General features: G+C 37.3%; 1 protein-coding gene across 2 annotated transcripts in view; it reads left to right on the top strand.

Moving 5' to 3' along the window:
• Positions 1-2,734: 2,734 nt before the first annotated feature.
• gfra4a (GDNF family receptor alpha 4a) overlaps positions 2,735-24,150 on the top strand; it is an 86,823-nt gene continuing 65,407 nt past the window's right edge. Inside the window, exon 1 of one of the 2 annotated variants that reach the window (XM_043256276.1) lies at positions 2,735-3,242. In XM_043256276.1, coding sequence (XP_043112211.1) covers positions 3,200-3,242 — 43 coding nt within the window. In that variant the 5' untranslated portion in view covers positions 2,735-3,199. The remainder of the gene's footprint in view (positions 3,243-24,150) is intronic. The other variant, XM_043256275.1, reaches the window with a different exon arrangement.

Here is a 24,150-nt window from a genome sequence, read left to right on the forward strand (position 1 = left end):
GTCAAAAGTGTTACATGTATAATGACGAATCAAGTTTCCTTTGATCTTTAAAAATCGTACAGCTTATTTATCTAAGAAAAATATTTTAAGAATTTAATACAATATATATTTATTTGAAAATAAGCTGCAGAACATCTTGTTACAAAATCCTTGGATTTCTGATGTCAGAAACTCAATCATTGACTGAACACATTTACATAATAATGAATCTATGTTCAGGTCATACTGGTGCCTGAAGTCATAAAATAGGAAGTAAATTAGCACTGAAGTTTATTCCTAAACACCTGAAAATCTAATAAAAAGAGTAATATGTGTGGAAACGTGGCCAAACCACTTTTTTCCTGCAGTCTCTGCTGCTTTACGTTTCCTTTGGAAAGATTCCAATGTTAAAAACAAACAGCTAATGTATGTTTTTATGTTGATTTTAGTCCAAATGAAGACCAGAGAATCATATGAACAGAGTGGATGAAAGATGGTGGAGGCCACAGACAAATCCAAAGCATGTACATTTGAACTTTGCATGATTATGTATATACATTCATATACAACCCACAGGTGCAAGCGTTTGATGAACTAATTACAGGAGATTAAAGTTCAGACTAAGCTGAGATGAAATGGCTGAGATGATAACCCCTGGCAATGATTCAAAAAACTCAATCTTGTCATTCCAAACCATGAATTTCAAAAGAAATGAAAGTAAAAATCATGGGATATAGGAAAGTTGTTAGGACTGTACATACTGTATAAGTTTTTGGAGTTACACTTTATATTAAGATGTCCTTGTTACGGTGTAATTATACATTTAAGTACTGAGCTGAGCTATATGGTTACTTGCATGTATTTATGCATGTGTTATTATAATAGTAAGTGCATGTTATATGTAACAAGGACACCTTAAAATAAAGTGTTACCATTTTTTGCCACCATAATTACTTGGTTTCTGCATATTTTAAACGCATAAAATGTATAGCTATAAAACACATAATTGTAACAAATGACACAAAAATACTGCAATAAACATTAGTTCAACAACGTAAGATGTTACAAAAACCCTTATGAACATAAGAAAATGATAATAAAATTTTTACTGTAATTTATAAACTCACTTCCAAAAAGTGGTCGTTTTCACCAAATATAGTAAGGGAACCATGTATAGTTCTCCTTTTACAGAACTATTCGTTCTGCAGTTTAATGACAGGTTCTATTGTGACAACTTGCCCCATGATCTATACCTTTTATCCTGGGTACTCTTTACACGATAACCTGTAGCTTTCAAATAGGCTTAATAATATAAATATAAGCGTAACAGTCTGCCAACTTTCAAAACCCACAGCATGCTATATACAATCAAATTTGACATTTATTATGCTTCTAAAGGCATACACCTTTTCTCTGTCTTTTACAGAAGTTCTGAGAGCAGAACCAGGATGAAAGTAAAGAGGATGTGCTGTAGAGTCATCACCTGTCAGCACTGCGCAAAAGGACTTTCTGTTATGTCTCTGTCTCTCTCTCTCTCTCTCTCTCTCTCTCTATCTTTCTCTCTCTCAACAGATGGGCCGTTAGTATGCCTGTTTCCACAGTTTTCCAGCATGTGAGAGAGGATGCTGTGCCAAACCCCTGCTGGCAAACATTTTACTGGCCAAACTCGTTCTCTCTCACTCTCTCTAGAAATCTATCGCTCTCACTTTTCCACCACTTGTTCTTACTCTCTCTTTCCTGTCAGTCAAAATACCTGCAGCAGGTATTATGTCATAATTATTACATCCACACTTCAAAGGTGCCACAGCACTGAGAACAAAAGTGATGAAAAGAAGAAACATACAGTGAGATCGAACACAGCTCAAGCAATCACACACACATTTTCAACCTTTGCCAAATCTAATGGAAATGTCACTCATTTCTTATTTACACCGAAGCTGAGAGCTCTGCTTCCCAGCTTGAATGAATATTTCTCTCTGTTGAAATTGTTGCAGTGGCATGGAACACAAGCTAAATAAATAAATATTCACTGATTCTTGAGGAAAAAAAGTCTACGCGTGTTGAAAAAAAAGAGAGATATGTATCAGGGAATTATTTTGGTTTAACCTCTGCGACATGTTTAGATGTTTTCACCTATATTTGAGTGCATCTTCTTCTGCTGTTGCTGATAAACTAACTACACGTTTCACTGCTACACTAAATCTGAAAATAATTACAATATATCTCCGTGTGCGTTTATCCCTGAACTGTACTAGCTTTTATTTATGTATTTTATTTTATTCTTTTTAAGCTTGCTTTGTGGGACAACCAAAATAAATTTGGAACAATTTGTGACAATAATATACACACAAGTACATTGAGTGATAATGTAACTTTTTATTATTATTATTTACATTTTTTTTTAATAGTAAATTTGTGTTTTTGTTTGTGCGATTCATTTCAGTGCATCTGTTGCTATTTTAACTCAAGAACCAGTGTGGCATTCAAACGATGAACAGAACTGTTATTTTTGAAAGCTTTACAAATAAATACCTATTTTCTCTCCACATGGATTCTGGTGACCCTCTAGCACGCCACAGAACAGGCTGCACGAATCTATTAAATGTAGGTTTCTGCTTTTGAAACATTTTACCTTGTAACAGATGACGCGATGAAATCCCACATTTTGAAATAATTTGATACTCTTTTTGGGGGGGATTTCGTGAATGTTCCACAGAGTGTGACATTTAATTGCATTCGCTTTCCTCACATTTGCTCCTCTCTGCTGTCAGTAGAGTTGGAGGGCAGAGCGCAGTGCTCTTACGCGTTCGGTGATTTGATGCCAGTGCAGTTCTCATGCGCTCAGGAGTTAGACAGAGAAGCAGCACCGGGCGGAAAAACAGCCGAATTCACTCCCGAACACCGGCACCGCTCTTCAATTAGCGTCTTGAGTGCTAATGAGGTTTTTAACGCAGCATCCAAACTTGGTAATGAAATAGTGCCGTTTCGTGACACTGATTTTGCGCAACTGTTTCCCTCGATCTGTCGCCAGATTTGCTGGGGAATAAAAGATGATTCTCGACGTGCTCTGTTCCTATGAAATGATTTGGATTGCGTCTCGCATTTTTGGAGGAAATCAGCACTGAACGCGGTACGACGTTTTCTGGACAACTTTGGTGCCAGCGGACACGGGCAGTCGCGAAAGTCTTTTACTGCCTCGAGATTGTTGGCTCTAAGCGGGATGGACCTCATCGGGCTCTGCTTGTTCCAGCTGGCAATTTTTGGTGAGTTTTCCTCCGATTAATTCTGCTGATTTGAGGGGAACGGAGGATGAGCTCAGTTGCAGCTGTTGCGGATGTGAAGGGAATGATGAATCCCTCCTTTGCCTGCAGACGCACGAATCATCTCTACCGTGTCGCTGCGTTTTAACTTCAACTTGTTTCTTTCGCGACTGCAGTGCTGTTATAAGTTATTCCGGACGAAAGTTGCGGTGTTCCGGCTGTCGGGGCATTCATATTCTCTCTGATTTGATTTAGGCTAGATTGTCAGTGCGCGCTTAAGTGTCATTATCGTGTTTGGCACACCAAATGAGACGCGTCGGGCGACCCGCTAATGCGATTACGTTTTGCGTGTCAAAATTACCTGTCGCTTGTATTTAACGCGCTAATTCACGGCACATTACCTCCGTCATTAAAGCAGCAGCCTGACACCCTGTCCGTCAAGCTGTGCGCGTCATCGTGGCATCGCGCGCGCGGTCCGCAGGTAGAGCGCAGGACGCGTGCTGCTGCAGCTATGCAAATGCTTTTAAAGAATTATGAAGAGCCAGCAGTCTGAGACCGTGGAGTCATGAGCTCTTGTCAAAAGCGTTTGCGACGGATACCTCCTAACTAGACCCCGTGCCGCTGGCTCCTGTCTTCCTGTCGTTCCATTTGTGTATTCCGCCGAGACTTAGTTTTGTCAAACAGTCTCAAGAGAAGCGCTTGTGCATCGGGCAACAGGCTGAAAGCAGACGTTTTGAGGCAAGCTTTCTTGGCGTGCCATAGTGGAGAAAAAAAAACTGTTCAGATTGATGATGACAGTCCTGTTTCCCTCCTCTTACATCGCATGATGTTTAATAGCCTCGCTGAAGCATTACAGCTAGAGTCGTGCTTCATTTAGTGCGTTTAGATATAAATTTCCACATTGAATATGGAACACAAATGGCATACATTTATGAGACGAATGCGAATGTCACAATGTTTTTAACAAACTTACAAAGGAACAAAGAGTTGGAGGTGGGAGGCGTATACGCGTCATGCCATGTTATATTTTCAAATGGATTTGGACTATAACTTCTAGCCATCTTTGATAATTATGAGAAGTAATGCAGATCATTTACTTTGGCCAGAAAACTGTCATGATCCAGCAACCCAGTTTGCTGCGGCGTGCTTTTCAGTGGAACGCATAAATAGTTATTATCAAAATGTCAAAGCTTTTTTTTTTTACATACAACAAAGGCGCGTTGTCTTTAAAGTTCAGTTGCACATTTGCTTGATTTACTACAAAAAGATTCAATATTTGGTTGGGAAGCTGTACTTGGTTTTTCCTTGCATGGTAAATTGTATCACTAGCCAAAACGTGTTACCCAAATAATGAAGTGCTAAGCTGATTTAAGGTGTTATCTAGCCTAGGGGCAAACCAAGCCTGCCACTGGTGCAACACTAAATACAAAAAAAGGTGCATAATACTCCTTGTTGTTAAGAAAGCAAAGGGCCACACCGAGTTCATAATAGGATTGTGAGCCAAAACCAAAAGCTGCAAGTGGGACAGGATTAAAAACAGGAGTGAAACCAGAACAGACATTCAGTCACGGGCTAGCATACTGTCAGTGTAACATATATACTCTCTCTCTTTCTGACACACACTGATTTTCCACTGAGGTTCACAAGCAGAGGACGACAGAACATATAGCCACCAGCTAAACAGCCAGAGGCACATGTTATACAGTCACTGACGGAGAGTGACACCTTTGCACTGATTTTCACACATGTTTGTTTTGGTGGTGGTTCAGAATTTCCACTGATTTCGGTCTAACAATGTTTTTCCTAAAACTATCCTTCACGCAAACCTTTCTTCATTTTCTTTAATGCACGCTCACTACGTTTATTAAGCTGTTTAGGTTTGACTATTCTTGCGAGGAGATTGTATTCTTAGCACTTTAAAGTCAGCATGTGTTCGTTTCGCCGCTTTTAGAAACACAATACACTGCTAACAGCGAATATTTTGGGTCAATCTACGAAGCGCCCTCTCCTGCAGCGGAGATAGAAGCAATGCGAACGATGATTGGTTTGTGTCCTTCTGTGTCACACTTCACTTTGACAGCCATCACGGTTCCAGTCCAAGGAGAAACGTTAATGGCTTTGTCAACTGTTTTGTTGCAGTCTAATCATTTAGATAAACTTTCCGACCAAGCAACCATGTCAAATCCGGGATAAAATCTGATCAAGTTAAAAATGAATAAAGATGAGAACAATGATTAGCGTATAATTTCGTGTTGCATTACTTCATACTTTGTGAAGCGTTCGTTCTATCACTTCTGTGTAGTTATGAGTCTTGGAGCAAATCCGAATTACCCTTTCTCAAACTGTTAATACAAGTGATCATTACGTAATTTCCAACGGTTAACAATAGTTTCATGCATGCTAGGCAAATGAATTCCACCTTTCCTAGACTAATGCTCATTTAGCCCTTTAAGCTCTTAGGGGATTGAATAAATTTGTTAGCCGCACATTTAGTAACCTTGAATTGTGGCAGATTACATTATGCGGTGCTGTTCATTGCGCCATGCTGGGATATGAATTCATTCTGGCACCGCTGCTGTTTCTCACCAGCATTAATGTGAATGGCCCCTCCCCTCCTCTACTGCCCTGTCCAGGTCCTCTGTCTTCACCCTGCTAATTATCCTCTGCATACATCTCTTAGTCTATTCGTTCGGCATGATTTTTGGGGTGACTTTTTAATTAGCTGTCCTTGTGAGCGAATATTGACTGGGATTGACTTGGTTCAGCTGGGGATAAGTAGGCGGGATAGATGAGTATTAATGTGCGGTGAGCAGACAGGGCTGTTATGTGTCTCCATAAAGGACTCATTGCACAGAATTTGGTCAGGTGGAATTTTTGACCAAAATCTTATATAATAGCGTGAGTAAGAATGGAAAATGTAAATTTCGTCATAATTTACCCTTATTTCAATCCACGTTAATCACAAATCAAGATATTTTTACTGAAACCTGAGAGTTTTCCATCTTTCCGTTTTCGTTCGTCCTGAACTTTAACACTTGACCACAAATGTTGAATTGAGCTGTGATTTTCTGGTACTTTATATGATGAACAGATTTAGTTTGGTAACAGTAAAAAGAGTTTTATTCACACACACACACACACTCACACACATATATATATATATAGATAGATAGATAGATAGATAGATAGATACACATACTGAAGGGCAGATCAAATGTGTCTTGCAAAAACAAATAAACTTTTCAGTTTCCGTTTACCATGTTTGCTCAGTTGATCAATTGTTTACATCTGAACAAAAGCCTAAAAAATCTTTTTCATTGTATTAAGTGATGTCTCTTTAGATTTATTTGATTCATATGGATTACTTTTATTGTATTTTTATGAACTTTCTGAATTACGAAGTTTCAGTGTATTGTTCTTTCAATAGATGAACAAAAATCTCCCAGGTTGTATAAAAATATGTATCTATAACTGTATTTTCAAGATGAATAGAAGTTTTAAGGGTTTGAAATGACTTTAGGGTGAGATGAAATATGCTAAATTATTTACATTTTTGGTTAACTATATTTTTCTTTCATATTTTGTAACCTCAGTCTTGTTATGACTTTGGGACAGCTTTAAACTTTAGTTTGAATCTTTGAATCTTTTGGTGATTAACAAACCAGCTACTGCGACATATTACTGTTTATTTAACCCAGTCTCATAAAAATAACAAAGTTCGTGATTTGTTATAAATTCATACCATTTTGGTTGGTATGATTTTTGGAGAAAAAAGGAGGTCAATCCCTAAATCTAACCCTATTAAGCAGATCATATGAAAACGTATGAATGAGAATGAGATAATACAGAAACGCATTAGACTGTGTTGGTAGAATTATTAGCTTGAGCAGTAAGCTCTCACCTCTTAGGAGGAACTACTAAATATTACATTCACTGGCATTTGAGTTATTCTTAGATCCGTGTATAAGAATCTGATGATATTGCAGTACAATTTTTCATTATAACTATTTAATTATAGCTCTTCAGTTCTGCCATTTATTGGCAGAAGTGTTGTTTTGCTGAGCAACTCGGTTTTTTCCTAACAGACTCGAAATCGTATCTGTCAATAATGTATGCTAGGGTTTATTCAAGTTATGAGTTCATTCAATTCTCCAACATAACGATTCTCCATACCAAAGTGGAAACTGCTTATCTGCATATTTATTTCTTTTTTCCTTTTTTTTAAATGAAAATATAAACACGTGGGGTTGCAGGGTTGATAAAGGTAAATTTAAGACCTTTTTAAGAGAAAATAAAGACAAGTTGAGGAGCACAGTTAAAGGAACCCAATACATCAATACGCTCTCTTAATGTAAATGTCTTGGGAACACAATGAATTGTATTAGCAACACTTAAAAGTTTGAGGGGAAAAAACAAGCAAACAACCAATTCCAACAGCTTTCCATTATAATACGGAAAAAAACATTTAAAACATTTAAAACAATCTGTGCCTTCAGATTTTATTTGTACTTTTGTTTAAAATAAAAAAAGTAAAGTAAAATTACATTTGTTTATAGTCCAAATTTATCCAAATGAAGTGTATAGAAACAGATGATGTGCATTTCAAAAAATTTTTTTATTGTTTAGATATTTTTGCTTAGGAAAACAAGACAAAAATACTTTGCAAGATGTGCCTTTTTGCAATGCATGCAACTTTTATTGCCTTTTGAGGCATTAAATTGTGAATGGAGATGAATTAGGACATTTCAGAATGCCCAGAATCCCTGTAAGCAGCATAAAACAATACAAGTATGCTACAGATTCAAATAAAACAAAGAACTGACATACTGTAAGAGAAATTTATGTTGTCCCTCTTCATGCCCATGCGCATGGTTGTATACTGAGGCATATACCAGATCTCTACTCAAGATGACACATTTCTGCCATCAAATCACCCAGCCCTAATGTGGTGTTGTATCTAGCACACCTGAAGATATGTATAGACCTATATGTGTGAGGTCAGGTCTGAAATACGCACCCTCGGTGCAACCTCATTTAGAGTCAGTCATCCATTCAGTCGGCATGTTGCACAGGATCCAATCCGCCCCTATCATCTGGAGAGAGCAAAGAAGAAAAGAGAAGAAATGGAGACCTTTTTTGGATTTAGATAAAGGAAAGCACACACACACACACACACACACATGCGCACACACACACACACACACAATCATGGAGCGGGCAGAGAGGACTGAAGCACAGGAGGAGGTGACAGAGCCGCTCATTATGTTAACGGCCCGTCATTCTGCCGTCTTTTGTAAAGGCACGATTAAACTGCCAGGACAATTACCAGAGCCTCAATAAAAGAATCTGGCATTTTTACGACTTCCATGCGGCATACCGACAGGCGGAATGGGAAAGGCCGGAGATTGTCTGGAGTGATTTTTATCTCGGCAGGGTGCTGAAGAACGCTACCACCTTGCTCACAAGCAGAGACTTCTTGTTAGTGCTACGGAGGCTGGTCCCGAATAAGGGGGAATTGAGGCTGAGCCACAGTCACGTGAATACAAATGAACAGGGTTCAGACTCTTGTCGAGTCCATGTGCCACAACCCACAAGAATACAGATCAACAATGCAGGGTCTGATGGTCTCTGCCTGGGAGGGGATATAAAGTGATGTGTGAACTGAGGCACGTTTTGTTCTGTTTACTGTAGCCTTTCTGTCCCTTCTGTCTGCAATAGACTTTTGTTCATGAAGAACAAAACACTCAAGCTCGGAGTATGTGTGAACCTCAACCCCTGTAGAGCTGACATGTGCCTTTGGCTTGAAAGAGTGTGTGTTCGGGGTCCAAAATTAATGGCTAGTAAATTTATCATTATCACTATTATTACGGTCACCGTTAAAGTGCATTTTTTTAAGACTTACCTGCTGGTCCTGTAATTTGTAAAAATACAATATTAAAGAAAAAATAAATAAATATGTTTGTTTATTATTATTCTATTCTATCTTGAACATACATTCATTGCAGCTTCAAAACAAGCTAAGCCTTTCTCTATCTTTTTTTTTTTTTTTAAAACTACAAACAAATGTGACGATTATGTGATGTAATGCAGGGAATATTTTGCATCATGATCTTCTGAAAAAAAAAATCATACAGTGCTGAATCTTTCACTGAGACATAAGCTGTTTAAAGAGACGAAATATGTGTCAGATTGACAGATAAGTCGTCACTTCCATCAGCAAGGCTAAAATTATAATTACGCAGTTCTTTATATACCATGTAATGCAGCTTTTCCTGATTAAGTTGCCAACCAACTCACTAAATCTATTTTTACTTGTATTTGGTGTGTGGTGAACATTAAATCTGGACCCTGTGTATACAGCTTAACTGTAATGATGTGACACCTGTGAATTATCACAATACAGACTTCTAATGAAACCTGCACGCATCCTTTCTAGCAACGGTGTGACTAAACCTCATTCACATGCATTAAAGCCTCTCGTTGCATATAACCTGGAAGACAAAAGGGGCATCGCCTCCGGTGTAACATGACTAATTCTTCCTGTATATGTAACATATATGGTGTACTGCCAGCTGTCACCATGCTCATTACAGTCAAAGGCTAAAGTCAGCAAGCTTGGCATGGCTTCAGTCATAATTAGGTTAGGCCACACTGGATATGCCTCGCATAGTTCTGCCTTTGATCCCTTCGTGTTCATTTGGGAGCTGATGGAAGGGACCGATAGGTCAAATCACGGCAACAAGTGGCAGAATCTGTGGGCAGTTCAGCTGAACACGCTGAGTTGATTGGTTCCTAATGAGCGGTTCACCAAAACGCACCAAGCTGATTGGCCTGTAATTAGCAGACTGACAAAATGCACCATGCTGATTGGCTCGTAATGAGGACAGAATATGGTGGAGGCTGATAAACCAGTCATTAACAGTGCAGGTGTTTATTGAGAACAAGCACTGTGAAGTTGGTTTGGAAATTAAACAGAGAGAACAGTTTTGTGTAGTTTGGCAAGAAGGCAAGCTATCTGTTTATTCTGTATTATTGCATAATAGATGCATTTTCTCTTTAAAAAACAGCTCATAAAAGACTCTTGAAGCTTCAAATATGCACTTTAGCTTTGAATACAATTCACAAAGAACTCTCAAAAATTCTCAGTTATCTTTTGATTTATCTTTTATAAAAGATAAGGCAATATTAGACAAACAAAACATCATGATAGAGAATACAGCAGATAAAATAAATAGCGAGTGAATGCTAACTTTGTAAAGGGTTCATTAAATAGATTTATCTATTTTATTATTCTATTGTTCTCTTGACATCCATTAATCATTTTTGTAAAGGTTTGCACCCAAGTTGGTAGTTTTGAATCCTCTCTCTGACTTTTAATGGGTTTAGTTTTGTTGCTGTAATAGCTGTACCTATAAGACTTCTAATGGAATGCCCCCTTTGAATTGATTCTTATCTCCCATTCTTCAGGAACAACCACTTTATAAAGTCTGCATAAAAACGTGAGAATGTTGAACGTGAGATTCGCTGATTTGGAATAGAACAACTCAGATCTTCTTGTTTTGGTATTTAAGCATAATTGTTTTATATATTACTTACTGGGTGAATTAAAAACCTATAAGCATTGTTGATGTTACGTGCTGATGGACTGTCATACATTATTTAGTCATCTATATGATAAAATTAGTCGCTTTTATGGACATAAATTGTCCTTTCGGACTGATGAGTCAAGTCCATGCTATTTGTATAGCTCTTTTCACACTATGCATTGTTTTAACAGAAAACCAAGATCTTAATGTCTATTGCACACTCAAAACTGTCATATAGGTGATAATAATATAATTCTAAGGCACTGATATGTACCACATGTGGGGAAAAAGAAGAAAGATGTACCTTTTAGTGTTTGTACCGCAGGTCTTCGCCACACAGAACCTGATTTTGCTGAGTGCGACATTTTCCTGGATCAACATCTTTGTTGATCCTCCAACAACATTGTGATTAACCAATCAGATTTGAAGAACCAGTTTATAGTTTTTGTAAAGCTCAGGCTTACAATCATTGTTTGGTGCTTGTACATCAGTGCCATTCATCTGTCATTTCCTTTGATTTCAGGCATTACTCATGGGTAAGGTTAGGTTTAGGTGTAGAGAAAATGTTTGGATTAAAATGTTCCATCGTCAACAAAATATGTTAACCTAGGAACACATAGAACTCAGCAATATCAGGACGTGCCTATCGCCACAGTGACAGCTTTTTGTAACTTTTTTTCCTGAGAATTTATGTGCATGTCTTAGTCACATTTAGCAGATTAGAGCTAGGTGACAATAGTTCACAGAGGTAGGTTTAATGTCTGAAAGTTAAAATGCGTCACAGTGAACTTACATGAGGTTACGTCATTTCATTATAGCTTTTTATTTTTTATCATGCACTCCCTTTAAAAATGGTGCTGAAAGAGCTCAACCTGGGTGATTTTAATTTAGAATTTAATTAATACATTATAATTAGTAATTAATGTTAATAATTAGCTTTAAATTTAAAATTATAACTAGACATTTGGATGTGTTTCGCAGTTAAATGCTTTAGCTGTTTTGTGTGTTAGTCCCATTCTCCACAGCAAAGTCAGACCAATATGATAGCATGCAACTCTCTCTCTGTCTCTCTCTCTCTCTCTCTCTCTCTCTCTCTCTCACACACACACACACACATACACATATAGCCTCACACATGCACTCAACTGTTGGTTTGTTTGCAATTACTAGGCAATTCACTCCCCTGATCTCTCAATCTCATTCTTACTGCCCTGTTCTATTTTACTCAATAAAACTCATTTCTAGCTTGTCTTTGTAGGGGCTACTGTATAGATTGGCCAGAATAGTATAGGTTTGTTGGTAAAGTGAATTTGTTGCTCCTACCTGTTCTTCGGTTTTAACTTTTTGAGTTAAAGTATAGAGATAAATGGTGTCAATATTGAGAAGGTGAGCTAATCTATATTTAAAACGACTCTCTTGTTATGCACAGGTGCTACAGTTTGATGGTCGTCACTGAAGGGTACAAAGTAGTTTAATTAAGTCTATGTGGTCTTTGCTGAAGGCAATACATTTGTACATAAATAGGGAGATCTAAAAGTCTGGCCGCACAATGAAAATTTGAGATTTAAAATTTAATTAAAACCTTGAAATAAACAGAAAGGATATTGAAAATTTTAACGCAAAGAAACATTATGATGGAAAATGGATTCGGATTTTTCTCAAATATATGTTGGATACCATGGTCATGAGATATGATACAAATTAAGTAAATATGATAATTTAATTTGTTTTGAAAAAAACCCCAAAACATTTTCACTAGCAGTCTCTGATTTTAAATAATAATTAAAAATTAAAAAATATATATATATATATATATATATATATATATATATATATATATATATATATATATATATATATATATATATATACATGAAAATGCTTAACTAAGACAAAAGGCTGCATAGGGAGTGTTCTGTTGGCCAAATGGTCATCAGTGCTAGCGGCTGGAGAGATGGACAGTTATTAAGCAGCGTTTATTGATCCCCGTCTCCTCGACATGCTCCCGGGATTACCCACTGTCCTCCTTGAGGGCTATCAATGTTCATTAGTCAGTGTGACGCAGAGTGATGTTCTCGCTGTTCTGGAGTTCTGAAGAGATAGATGAAGCATCGGGAGGTGAGAGTATCGATACCATCACAGTGTGTGGGCGGCAGCATTTGATTTGAGTCTAAATCGTGTCCACTCAACAGATGGCCAACAGCAGAGGTGCTGCCACATTCCCAGCATGCAGTGGTAAAAACATAAATAGTCTCTCTGGACTGGTGTGTGTGAGTGTTTGGTAGGATTTTTTGAAAATGTTTTTAAAAGTCTCTATACCCACCAAGTGAGTTCATTTGCTTTTTTAAAATCTGTAATATTGTGAATTAAAATAAAATAACTGTTTCTTCGAGCTGTATATTTATCATATGGGCATTGGAGGCTCATCTTAGCTTATAGCATCCATTTTGCAAGAGCCTTGACTCAAAAGATAAAGTGCCAGGTACTGTATCTTAACAAACTCCAACATCAATTTTCTCTACATCATCATAACTCTGGACATAAAGGATTTCAATTCGGATCTCAATTTATAACAACAGGGCTGTTAAATGCTTGATTTTGATTTGATGTTGAGTGTTATGTTGAAATTATTTTTCATGAAACGCACAGCTCAAGTAGCTGCAGGCAGGTCTTGACTGCATTATACTTTCATATCACCTCACCAAATGATTTCAGTTACGTCAAAGATCCTTACAGCCTACAACAGTAAAAGAACCAAAACCCACGAAATCACTTACCAATCAATCAAATATAACAATATAAAAACAACTATTTTCACGTTTTTCCAAATACATTACATATCGAAAAAGCATGCTTTCTTTTTCTTGCTCTCTCTTCAATAAAACATGTACACATACAGTACAGACACACACAGGCACACAAACCACTGCTCTTCTAATTTAACACTTAAATAGTTTTCTTCAATACTTTTGTTGATGCAGTTAAACTTGCAGATTCACAATCTGATGCTTTTGCCAAGCACTGTTAAGAAACGAACCGACTCAGGTAATTTATCTCTAATAACTGCATTAGACTCCATTAATAGCTGTGTTATCAATGGCTCAAGCCTCAGATACTGGCTCTAAAATCATGTTTTGGAAATGGCAATAGATGTTTGGTATGAGATGTTTAAGAAATTAAATACAATAGCATTTTATGGGCAACATCTGAACCATGTTTTGAGGTGTGCTAACCAATATAAGTGCAATAACTGACTCTAGGCCATTGAAATTATGTAAGGAATAATTGACGACAGACTGTTGAATTATTAGAAAAATAATTCACACCCGAGGTGATGATGGGTTACACCTTGGCTGTGCATTATTTTTCTAATGATTCAGGGACACAGAGTCAATAATACTGCTTATATTATACATTTTTTATCCAATTGTTTACTATATTTATTTGTTTGGCCACTGTCTTTTTTGGTTTCGGTTACTTTGCTGTTGTAAGACTTTTGAAACTAGGGAAATCTTTTGGTTAAGTGATATGGACTGTAATGTAGTCAACTACATTAGACGTGGGTTTCTTTGAAAATAATTGCACATTTTAGAACAGTCAGATTCAAGGATTCAAAGGCCTCATTGCACAATACAAAAATAATGAACACTTGAGGTTTAACAGCAGCGCATTGTCATTTATTCTCTACAAGTCCTCCATCACCACAGACTAAAAGAACAGATTACTTCCTAAAATTTCTGTCTCATGAGCCATTTTGTGTTTGGTCACCTAGAAACAAGTGGAGACTTGTCTTACCCCGTGGCTCACTTTGCCCTGATCTCCCCTAATATTGGGAACACTGTGGGAAAATTTACAGCTGCAGCTTTTTAATACAGTCACAAGCAATATTGGTTAATCACTTTTTGGCTACCACCTCCAGCCCGACCACCTGCTGTAACATGCCAGGTGTTTTGGGAGGAGAAGAATGCTGTGATTTAATCAGCTGCAGCTTTTTCAGGGCTAATCCACTTAATTGTGTTGACCTTTTTGTGTGCACTTTTTTCATCTGCACAAATCCTTTTCTTGTGCATGCCGATACTTTTTTTGGGGGGCGAAATAAAGGACAGCAGCATATATTTTGTATTGTGATGCGTTCTAGTGTGGCGAGGCAATAGGGATTTAATCAGATATTCTGTGCAGACAGAGCCTGTGTTCTGATCAACATGAGCTGCAGCGTGTGTTTAACAAGGCTGATCACAGACAGACCACACCTGTTTCTCCTGTTCAATCTAGACTAGACAGGAGTGCAACAGCATTTTATTGGTTTGAAGTGTTTTACAGGATTGGTGAGAGAAACGAGCAGGAGGGAGAGAAATGGAGGAGAACGCAATGAAAAAGTGGCACGCACACTCACGCACAGAAACCTACAGGTACGCAAACACTTTAGCATCAAAGGCAACCACACTCATCGTACCAATTTGAATCTTGTCGCCAACGCAGTCTCACTCCAGCCAACAGAAACTGCCAGCAATCCCTGCTTCTGTGAAACGATCAATATTCAGCATTTTCACTCCACTTTGAAACAGCCTTAAACACTTTCAGCGGCAGTCTTTATGTACTGTAAGAGTATGGCAGATCAGAGACTCAAAGTGGCACCTGTGTTTTTAAAGCTCTGTACGATAGATTTCAAAACCTAAGCTGGCCCCTGTTGAAAATATGGCGCATCGTTAAAATATATGTTTTAAAATCGGTTGATGTATTTACTCTTAAAACATCAAGAAGGCATAATATATCAAAGCTCTCTTTTTCCTAATAGCAATAATTAATAGCCTAATATGCACACAGAAGCAGACAGGGGAAAAAATAAGCATTACACTTTTAAGAATTCATCCACTATGATGTAATTAAATGTGTATCATATGTTGCTTGATAAAGATAAAAAAATCAAAGTAACAATGAATCAAAATTAGTTTCACAATAATGATTCATGAAGAATCGTGTGATATTGAAGACTGGAGTAATGATGCTGAAAATTCAGCTTTGCCATCACAGAAAGAAATGGAAATTTGAAGTATTTTAAAATGGAAGACAAGTGTTTATATGTAATAACACATTACAAATATAGTTCTTGCTGTCTTCCTTTGTGCTTAAACATTTCTTTGTGTTAAATACAATGTGGTATCAGGTAGGAGGAACGAGGTAAAAATGTACATTTTACATTCAGTACGTACATGTGGGTGGGAAAACGTGGCTTGTATAAAAAGAAATGGACAACGCAGAGCAGAATGGGTCAGAGATAAAGACAGCAGAGGGAGAGTAAAACGAGAGGACAAACCGCTGGCATCTTAAATCAGGTCAAGATAAAATCCTCCTCCTTCTTCATGTTTCTCTCTACCTCATTTTCTCTTTTGCTGTCTCTAACGTTGATCTAAGGCCACAAGGTTATTGTAACGCTCACCTTTTGCTGCTCCAAAATGCATTTTTTTCTATTTTAACAATCCCTTAGCCTCTGTCCAGACTGCTTGTGTATGTGTGTGTGTGCGCACGTGTGTGTGTGTATACCTGAAACAGAAACCTGTAGAGCTCAAATCCTCAATATCCTGAGAAGCTGTCTGTTTTTCTGTCTTAACTCCTGAGTGAAGATTTGACAAGTTAGATTGAACATATATATAGATCTAAATGAAATCAACATGGTAGCTAGACGAATTGAAAACAAGTACAAAATGGATTGCTGTGGACAACAGCCAGTGAGAAGCTCATGTTCAATGAAATGGAAATAAACAATGTATTGATTTCAAAGCCACCTCATTTGCCGCAATAATAGAATGATTTTGAATCTTTCTGAGTAAATATTGCAATTTAATAAGTTAACAGTCGTGTCCTGTAATTAATTAAATTTAAAATTCAATTGAAAGCCTTAGAAATCTAGCAGGTAATTGTAGCGATGAACTGATCTGGACAACAGATCCAGCCGTGTGTTTGTGTAGTTAGTGTTTTGCTGTTGGCAGGGTAACTGCAGGTGGGCTGTTGTAAGCTCAGCTTTAGTGGATTGAACCATAATGAGAAATGTCTACTTTCCTCCTACTCACCTTCTCTCTGATCCTCAGCTTAGAGTGTAGGGGTCAATGGACTCCACTGGGCTGCAGCTGTGTGTGTGCGTGATAATTTGAAATCGAGATGTTTTACTAGCGCTTACCTCGGTGGACCTGCAGACAAAGGCAAAGACCTGCTGCTGTTTAGCAGTGGGCTACAAACACTTGACAGCTTCAGATTTGACCCAGGACTTTTACCTACAGCAGGGATGTCCATTTTCGATCCTGGAGGGACGCCATCCCGAAGCTAAACTCCAGTACACCTGCTTAGAAATGTCTGCCAACCTTGAAGACCTTGATTAGTTGTTTCAGGTGGCTAATTAGGGCTTGAGCTAACCTCAGCTGAAAGAAAACCGAAAAGGAACAGTTAGATGTTCCTGACCCGCAGGAATATGCCTGGACAATGCAATCAACTATTTATAACTACAAAGGGAAAATGCCTAAAAGTCATAGGACACATGCAAGGCATAGTGTATAAAAGTTTTAAACTCACATTTAATATGTATTGTAACATTAATAACACAAGAATGTTCTTTGCAAGAGCTGTTTTAGCCTTTAAGTCTGTTTTCATATCAGTATGTAACCATATATTTTTATTGTGATATTAATATCACAAGAATGTCTTTTGCAAGTGTTTAGGTCTATTTCCACATCAGTAAACTAATATAAAATAATTTAATGTGACAATATTACATTATCATCTTTTGCAAGAACTATTTTAGTCTATAGTCATATCGTAAAATAACTTTTTATTGAGATATTAATAACATAAGAAGGATTTAATGTTTAGGTCTGTTTTCAAAAGAGTAAGACAATATGACTTCACAAATATCACAAATATTAATTTAACAAGTCTTTTGGTTTATTCTCACATCAGTTAAATGATTAAACTGATATACAGTAGTATAATAAAACATTTCTATTGTGACATTGATAACATAAGAATGTCTTTTGTTTAGTCTTTATAACTCTTTAAAACTTTTTCCACTTAAGTAGACATTTGTTACTTTTAGCTGACAAAATTACAAAAAGCAATTTGGATTATCATTTAAAAAAATACTGAACACATTCCAAGAACTGAGTTTCAAGAACTTAGAAAACTGGCCCAATTTGCTGGATAATTTAGATGATGTTACATCTTAAATATCAAACATTTTTTTACAGAGGAATTCAAGTAAATGCACTAACAAAGGTTTAGTCTTTAATCTGAGTTTTCAGTCCAAGTGTGTAAATTATTTCTTGAGCTAATCGCCAGCATGCCACAGATAATGAAGCATTCAAACCAGAACATTCACACTTCAGCATTCTAGCAATAAGTCACACCACTGGCCTCTATAAAAGAGACATTCACAAGATTAACACTTCTCTAGGAAGTGTCTTCCATTTCTGTCAGAGCTTACATTAAGAGCATTTAGATAGGATGTATAGGAGCACATAAACGGTCGATCTGACCTTAAACTGTAATCATAGCTTCTTCTTCAGAGCCTGATCTGAGCTGTTTTACAAAATCCACTTAAAGTAACTCTCACTTACGAAACACAAATGCTTTGGAAACACATTTACCTGTAGTTCACAGCAAGCTGCGTTTGCTTTGTCTCACTCAGGGTCAAACACTGATTATCCTGTCAGATATCTTGATGGCCAGTTGAAAATGCTGAGTAAGAAATGCAGTCAATGGCCACTGCCCCCATTACCAGGGTCAAATGACCGAAGTGGTCTGTAAGGAGCAGTTAGCGGTGGAGGGGGGTCCTGCAGACATCTGTCTAAACGGGGCCAGAACCTCCTAGAGGACACAAGGTTGAGGGTGCAATCCCTTAATAACCTCACAGGCCAGCCTTGGAGACGATGCCAGGAAAATGTCGCTGGTGGGAAGGTGATAGATGATGTCGGCGGGCTCTGGTTTTATTGAGGTTTTATTGAGGTTGTAGGAGAACGCTCAGCATGGCCGCCATGAATAAATGATTCTCTATTACCATCTGTCAGGGGACTAAACCCATTCGTCATTATTACTTATTCACACAAGCTATAATGCAGGTTAACACACACTCGACCACATATACACACGCGCACCCGTAAGATGGTGTGAAATATGTATTGCTAAACAGGCAAATAAAATATCGACCCATAAGCAGCTACAGGACCATTCACAAATCGTGCCTTCTCCTCGAGCTCTCAGTCTTGGGATACATACATCAGCTGTAATGAATTACATCTACTTAACATCTGACACTTACGATTTTATGTTCAGTTGCATATTTAGATCGCTCTGCTTTATCAGGGTGATGTAGGAATTGTGTTTGTGTTGGCATGCTTTATTGCCGACTGTAAACACAGAGGGGAACGCTCAGCTCACGTAATGGTCCCCATCGTAAAAAATAAGTATATTTGAGCACACTCTCAAAAGGAGTATTTATTACAGAAATAATATTTCAGTGCAAACAAAATGTAATGTTTTCAGACCATTGCATAATTGCATGTTTACAGTTAAGATTTAATGCAATAAAATGAAATTTACCTAAAGTTGTTTGTTGACCAAAGTATGTAGCCTTTAACCACATTTTTATATACAGTCATGGGCAAAAATATCGGCACCCTTGATAAATACAAAGGCTGTGGAAATTAATTTGCATTGTTAATCCGTTTGATCTTTTATTTTTTAAGTACAAAAATCTAACCTTTCATTGGATAATAGGAATTTAAAATGGAGGTAAAAATCATTATGAAATAAAGTTTTTGTTTCTCTAATACACATTGGCCACAATTGGCACCCTTTTATTCAGTATTTTTATAAACCTCCACTTTTGCCAGTTTAACAGCTCTAAAGTTCTCCTATAATGCCTGATGAGATGAGAGAACACCTGACAGACACCATTCCTTCATCCAGAATCACTCCAGACTCCAGTGTTGCTGCTTCTTCTCTTCAGTTCATCCCACTCATGTTCTACAGGGTTCGGGGTCAGAGAACTGGAATTGACACAGCAGAAGCTTGGTTTTGTGTTTAGTGACCTATTTTTGTATTGTTTTTGAGATTTTTGTTTGGATTATAGTATATTTGGAAGATCCAAACCGTCCCATTATAAGATTTCTAACAGAGTCAGTCACTTATTGATTTGTATCTGTTGGTATTTGATAGAATCCATGATGTTGCGTCTAAACAAGATGTTCAGGACCTCCAGCAGAAATATAGGCCCACAACATCAAAAATACAGCAGTATAAACCTAATTCATTCTGAATTCTGGATTAAAGAAGGGTCTCTGATCTCTTGTCGGGTGTTCTCTAATCTCATCAGGCATTATAGGAGAAAATCAAGAGTTGTTAAACGGGCTAACGGAGGTTTCAAAAAGTATTGAATATAAGGGTGCCATTAATTGTGGCCAATGTGTATTAGAGAAAAACATTTGTTTCATAATTATATTTCCCCCCATTAAATTCTTTTGTGAATAAAAAAAAGGCTTCTTTGATGATATTTGGTGAATATAGTTTTGGCCATGACTGTACGTAAAGATGTGGTTAAAGGCTACATGCTCTGGTCAAAAAACAATTAAAAAAATAATAATAGTAAAATTATATAGTTTCTTTTAAAACATGTTTTTACTAATATATGTAATTACACATTTGTAATAATGAAGTTGCAAAAATATTGTATCTTTAAGTGTATTATCTAATAATACTGCAAAATCAAGTACTTAATCAAGTACTTCACATGGAGTTAAATGTTAGTCAACACATCAAAATCAGTGTATTTTTTTAACCATGACAAAAACAATGATTGTTGATTAATAAAACATGTTAAAATGCATTTAAAATACAAAACATTACATTTTTTAAAGCTGTAACACTAGATGGTGAGTAACACATTAAATTACAATTTTATAAAATCCTGCAATAGTAAAACACTCCAATAATCTTAGTTTTATTTTAGAAGTTTAGAAAAATCTTTTTTCGTCAAGAAAGTGTACTCACTTTAGGTGCACTTAAGTGGTCTTGTATTTCATTTATATTTTATTATCTGCTAGTACAGTTTCAAAAAACAAATATTTTAAGATCTGATGTATACTACAAGTGCACATTCACTACAATTAAGAACACTTTATTTTTCACAGGAAATATATCACGGAGCGAGTTATTCAAGCATCGCATGTGCTGCAGGAGGCTTTAAGGCTGGCAGTAAATTGTTGTGCAGAAGCACAAGCTGTCTCGGTCTGGCCACTTTGATCTACGATGGCACTTGTTGTCACTTCCAGATTTTTGCATGCGCATTCTGCTCACACAGTGCCTTGCTTTTCAAACCAAATTGTTCTCACCCCCTTCTCCGCCCCCTAGACCGTCACACACACAAAGGTCTGAGGATTTCACGTATCAGTGTGGTCTCTGCACCACCGAGAGGGGTTTAGCATGCAGCGTCAGTGCCAAGCCTGAGCAAATATTCTCCTGCTGTGTGATGCTGCGCCGCATGGTTGAATAAGTTAGCGTTTTCTGCTATGCTAAATTATGCCATTTCTTTTCATTCACTCACAGGCATGCAGGACTTGATTCGACCTACAGCAGTGAGCATACTTCAGCGGTGAAGCCCTTTGCTCTCAAAGTCTCTTTTCCAGCCCTAGATAAATAATTCCAGCCTTTTTCCGTCTCCTACAGCTAGCCTGTTTATATTCATGACACTATGCTAAGCATAGCAAGATACTTATTCCACTCTTGCATTATGTAACCAACTGGTCATTACCAGCGGATGCTCTGGCCTTGGCTTCCTGTCGTGGGGTTTGAGGTGCGTTGGGTAAGTGGAATGCAGCTCTGTACCTGCTGATTAAGGCTGATTGGCTGAGAGAGGTCATGCTGCTGTGGGTGATTGCTCAGGGTCGGCAGACGTTTTGCTGCCGCTCAGCACTACTTCCATTCAAGGGATTTGAATCAAAACGCAAATAGAGATCATGGAAACGTGCTATTACCAATCAAGTTACAGCTTTACCGGGGAATGTGATTGTACCTGTGAGTTCAGGAAAGCAGTTATTGTCTTAGTATCATATTTAGATGTGATTGTTGACGTATGAGCAAAATCCTTCTCGCTGCTGATATTATGTTTTCATCTAGAGCATTGGAAAATAGCTAAATTCTGCCCAAAGGACTCCTGTAATACTATATGTTTAGATGCGTGCTACTCCTCCAGACCTTTCATTTTATTTTTAAATCCAATGATCATCTACCCACACTTATATGACTTTATTTCTCCAGAGTGTCACAGAAAACAAAATGCAAAACAGGAGATATTAAAATATTAAAGCTGCAAAAGGGAAAATTACTGAAAGTGAACAGTGATCATTGGACGACAGGTTTAGTCAGTTTATTAAAGGATTTGAGGTAAGAAAGTAAAATGTGATTTGCAGTCATGTTAACTGACAGAACTAGTATCTTCTATATAACATCCACACAAGCTTTTCAAGAAATATCATGACTGAGCAGACAGAGAGAGCTGACACTTCTTTCATGTACTTCCTCTGAACTCACTAAAATTGTAAAAAAACAGGATAATGTCTAGACAAACACACACAGACTCATTCTGGATGTGTGTTAGAGCTGAAAGCATATGGTTCTAAATTTGTTTCTGAAATTAGTTGGTTTTAAAGGGAGACTACACCCAAAAATGTGTAAAAAATGATTCATGTTGCCCATTCTATAAAACTCAGTCAACCAACAAATCAAAATGAGGGGGAGTAAATGTTGAACTAGATTTACAAATTCATATATGGTAGACAAATATAAGCATAATATACTGTAATATTAACATTTAAGACACGCTTTAAAAAAAATATGGTAAACAATCAAAAACCAAACAAAAGTGGGTATTACAAAAATTCTCTGGTCTCTACTTTGTGGGTCCAGCTGAACTTTGGACCAACTACAGGAATTATATAAAACAACTAGACTTATGTCTTGCATTTACACACACACAGCTCCCTCTTCCAGCAAGTTCTCTCAACAATCTGTGAAATATAACTGAAGGAGACCACAGAGAGCACACGCTCATCTGAAAACTGTAGATCTGTCTTAATTCTCCATGAGCCATGAAATGTTTATCCAGGACAAACACTAGAGCTTCATAAATTGGATTTCATCAGATAATGAAGTCAGACATATAGACTGTTGGTTATTGGCAGGGTTTCATGCTCGCTCGTGATAATACAGCATGCAGATGATCAGCATGCAAGACAAGAACTGAAGTCATTTGATCCGAGTTCCACCCTAATTAACCTGCGTTCCCCTTGTTTGTGTATGCATGTATGTGTGTGTGTACAAGGGCAGATTATTACACCTGATTAAACTGCAAAAGCCACATAGTTATCGATTCATACATGACCTGTTTAATTATATGCAACAGCACAGAAATGGCATTTGCATTCTGACATTTCTACGACGTCAGCTGTGCTGAGTAATAAACAAATTACATGTAACCTGAATTACGTAATCAGATTACTTGAAAACAGAAAATATTGTCTTAAAGGGACAGCTCACCCAAAAATTCTCTCTACATCCCAATCCCCACCCTAAATTCAATTATTTGTTGTTTTCATTACTATTTAGGGCAGATAGGCTGGATTGTATGCAGCGTCTGTAATTAATTACTCACCTTCATGTTGTTCCAAACCTGTAAGACCTTTAATCATCTTCAGAACATGAACAAAGATATTTTTGATGAAATCCGTTTCTGACCCTGCTTAGACAGTGAGGGTATACTACCCCGATCAAGGCATAGAAAGGTAGTAAGGACATTGTTAAAACAAGTCAAACCCCAGCTTAAGCTTAAGCTTAAGTAATTCACTTCAGGTGGTTAATAATAATTTGTTTCCGTTTTTATGGTAACCGGATACAAAATGTTCATATATATGTGATAAACTAGTTATGTCAGAAATAATCAAAAACTAGTCAGAATTACAAATATGTGTAATACAATATATTATGTTACTACTACTACTACTATTTTTTTTTTGTCATGCAATTGGTAACAGACTACAATTTGTTAGTAATCCACCCAACACTGCACATCAGTATACTGTGTGACTTTGTTTCAAGTGTTCCATACTGTGCCGTCTCTCTCTGTACTGCCAGTGAGATATTTCTTGAGGGGGCCCGGTGGCTGCTTCTGTGCCTCAAGCCCCTTATGCTGTTTGCATGTCAGAGAAGAAGGTGGGAAAGCAAAGAAAAGAACTCCCTTGAGTCCATGTGAACTAGGAACACTTGGTAAAATAGAGGCGAAAAAG

This window comes from Puntigrus tetrazona, chromosome 13, assembly GCF_018831695.1.
Source record: "Puntigrus tetrazona isolate hp1 chromosome 13, ASM1883169v1, whole genome shotgun sequence".
Lineage (NCBI taxonomy): Eukaryota > Metazoa > Chordata > Actinopteri > Cypriniformes > Cyprinidae > Puntigrus > Puntigrus tetrazona.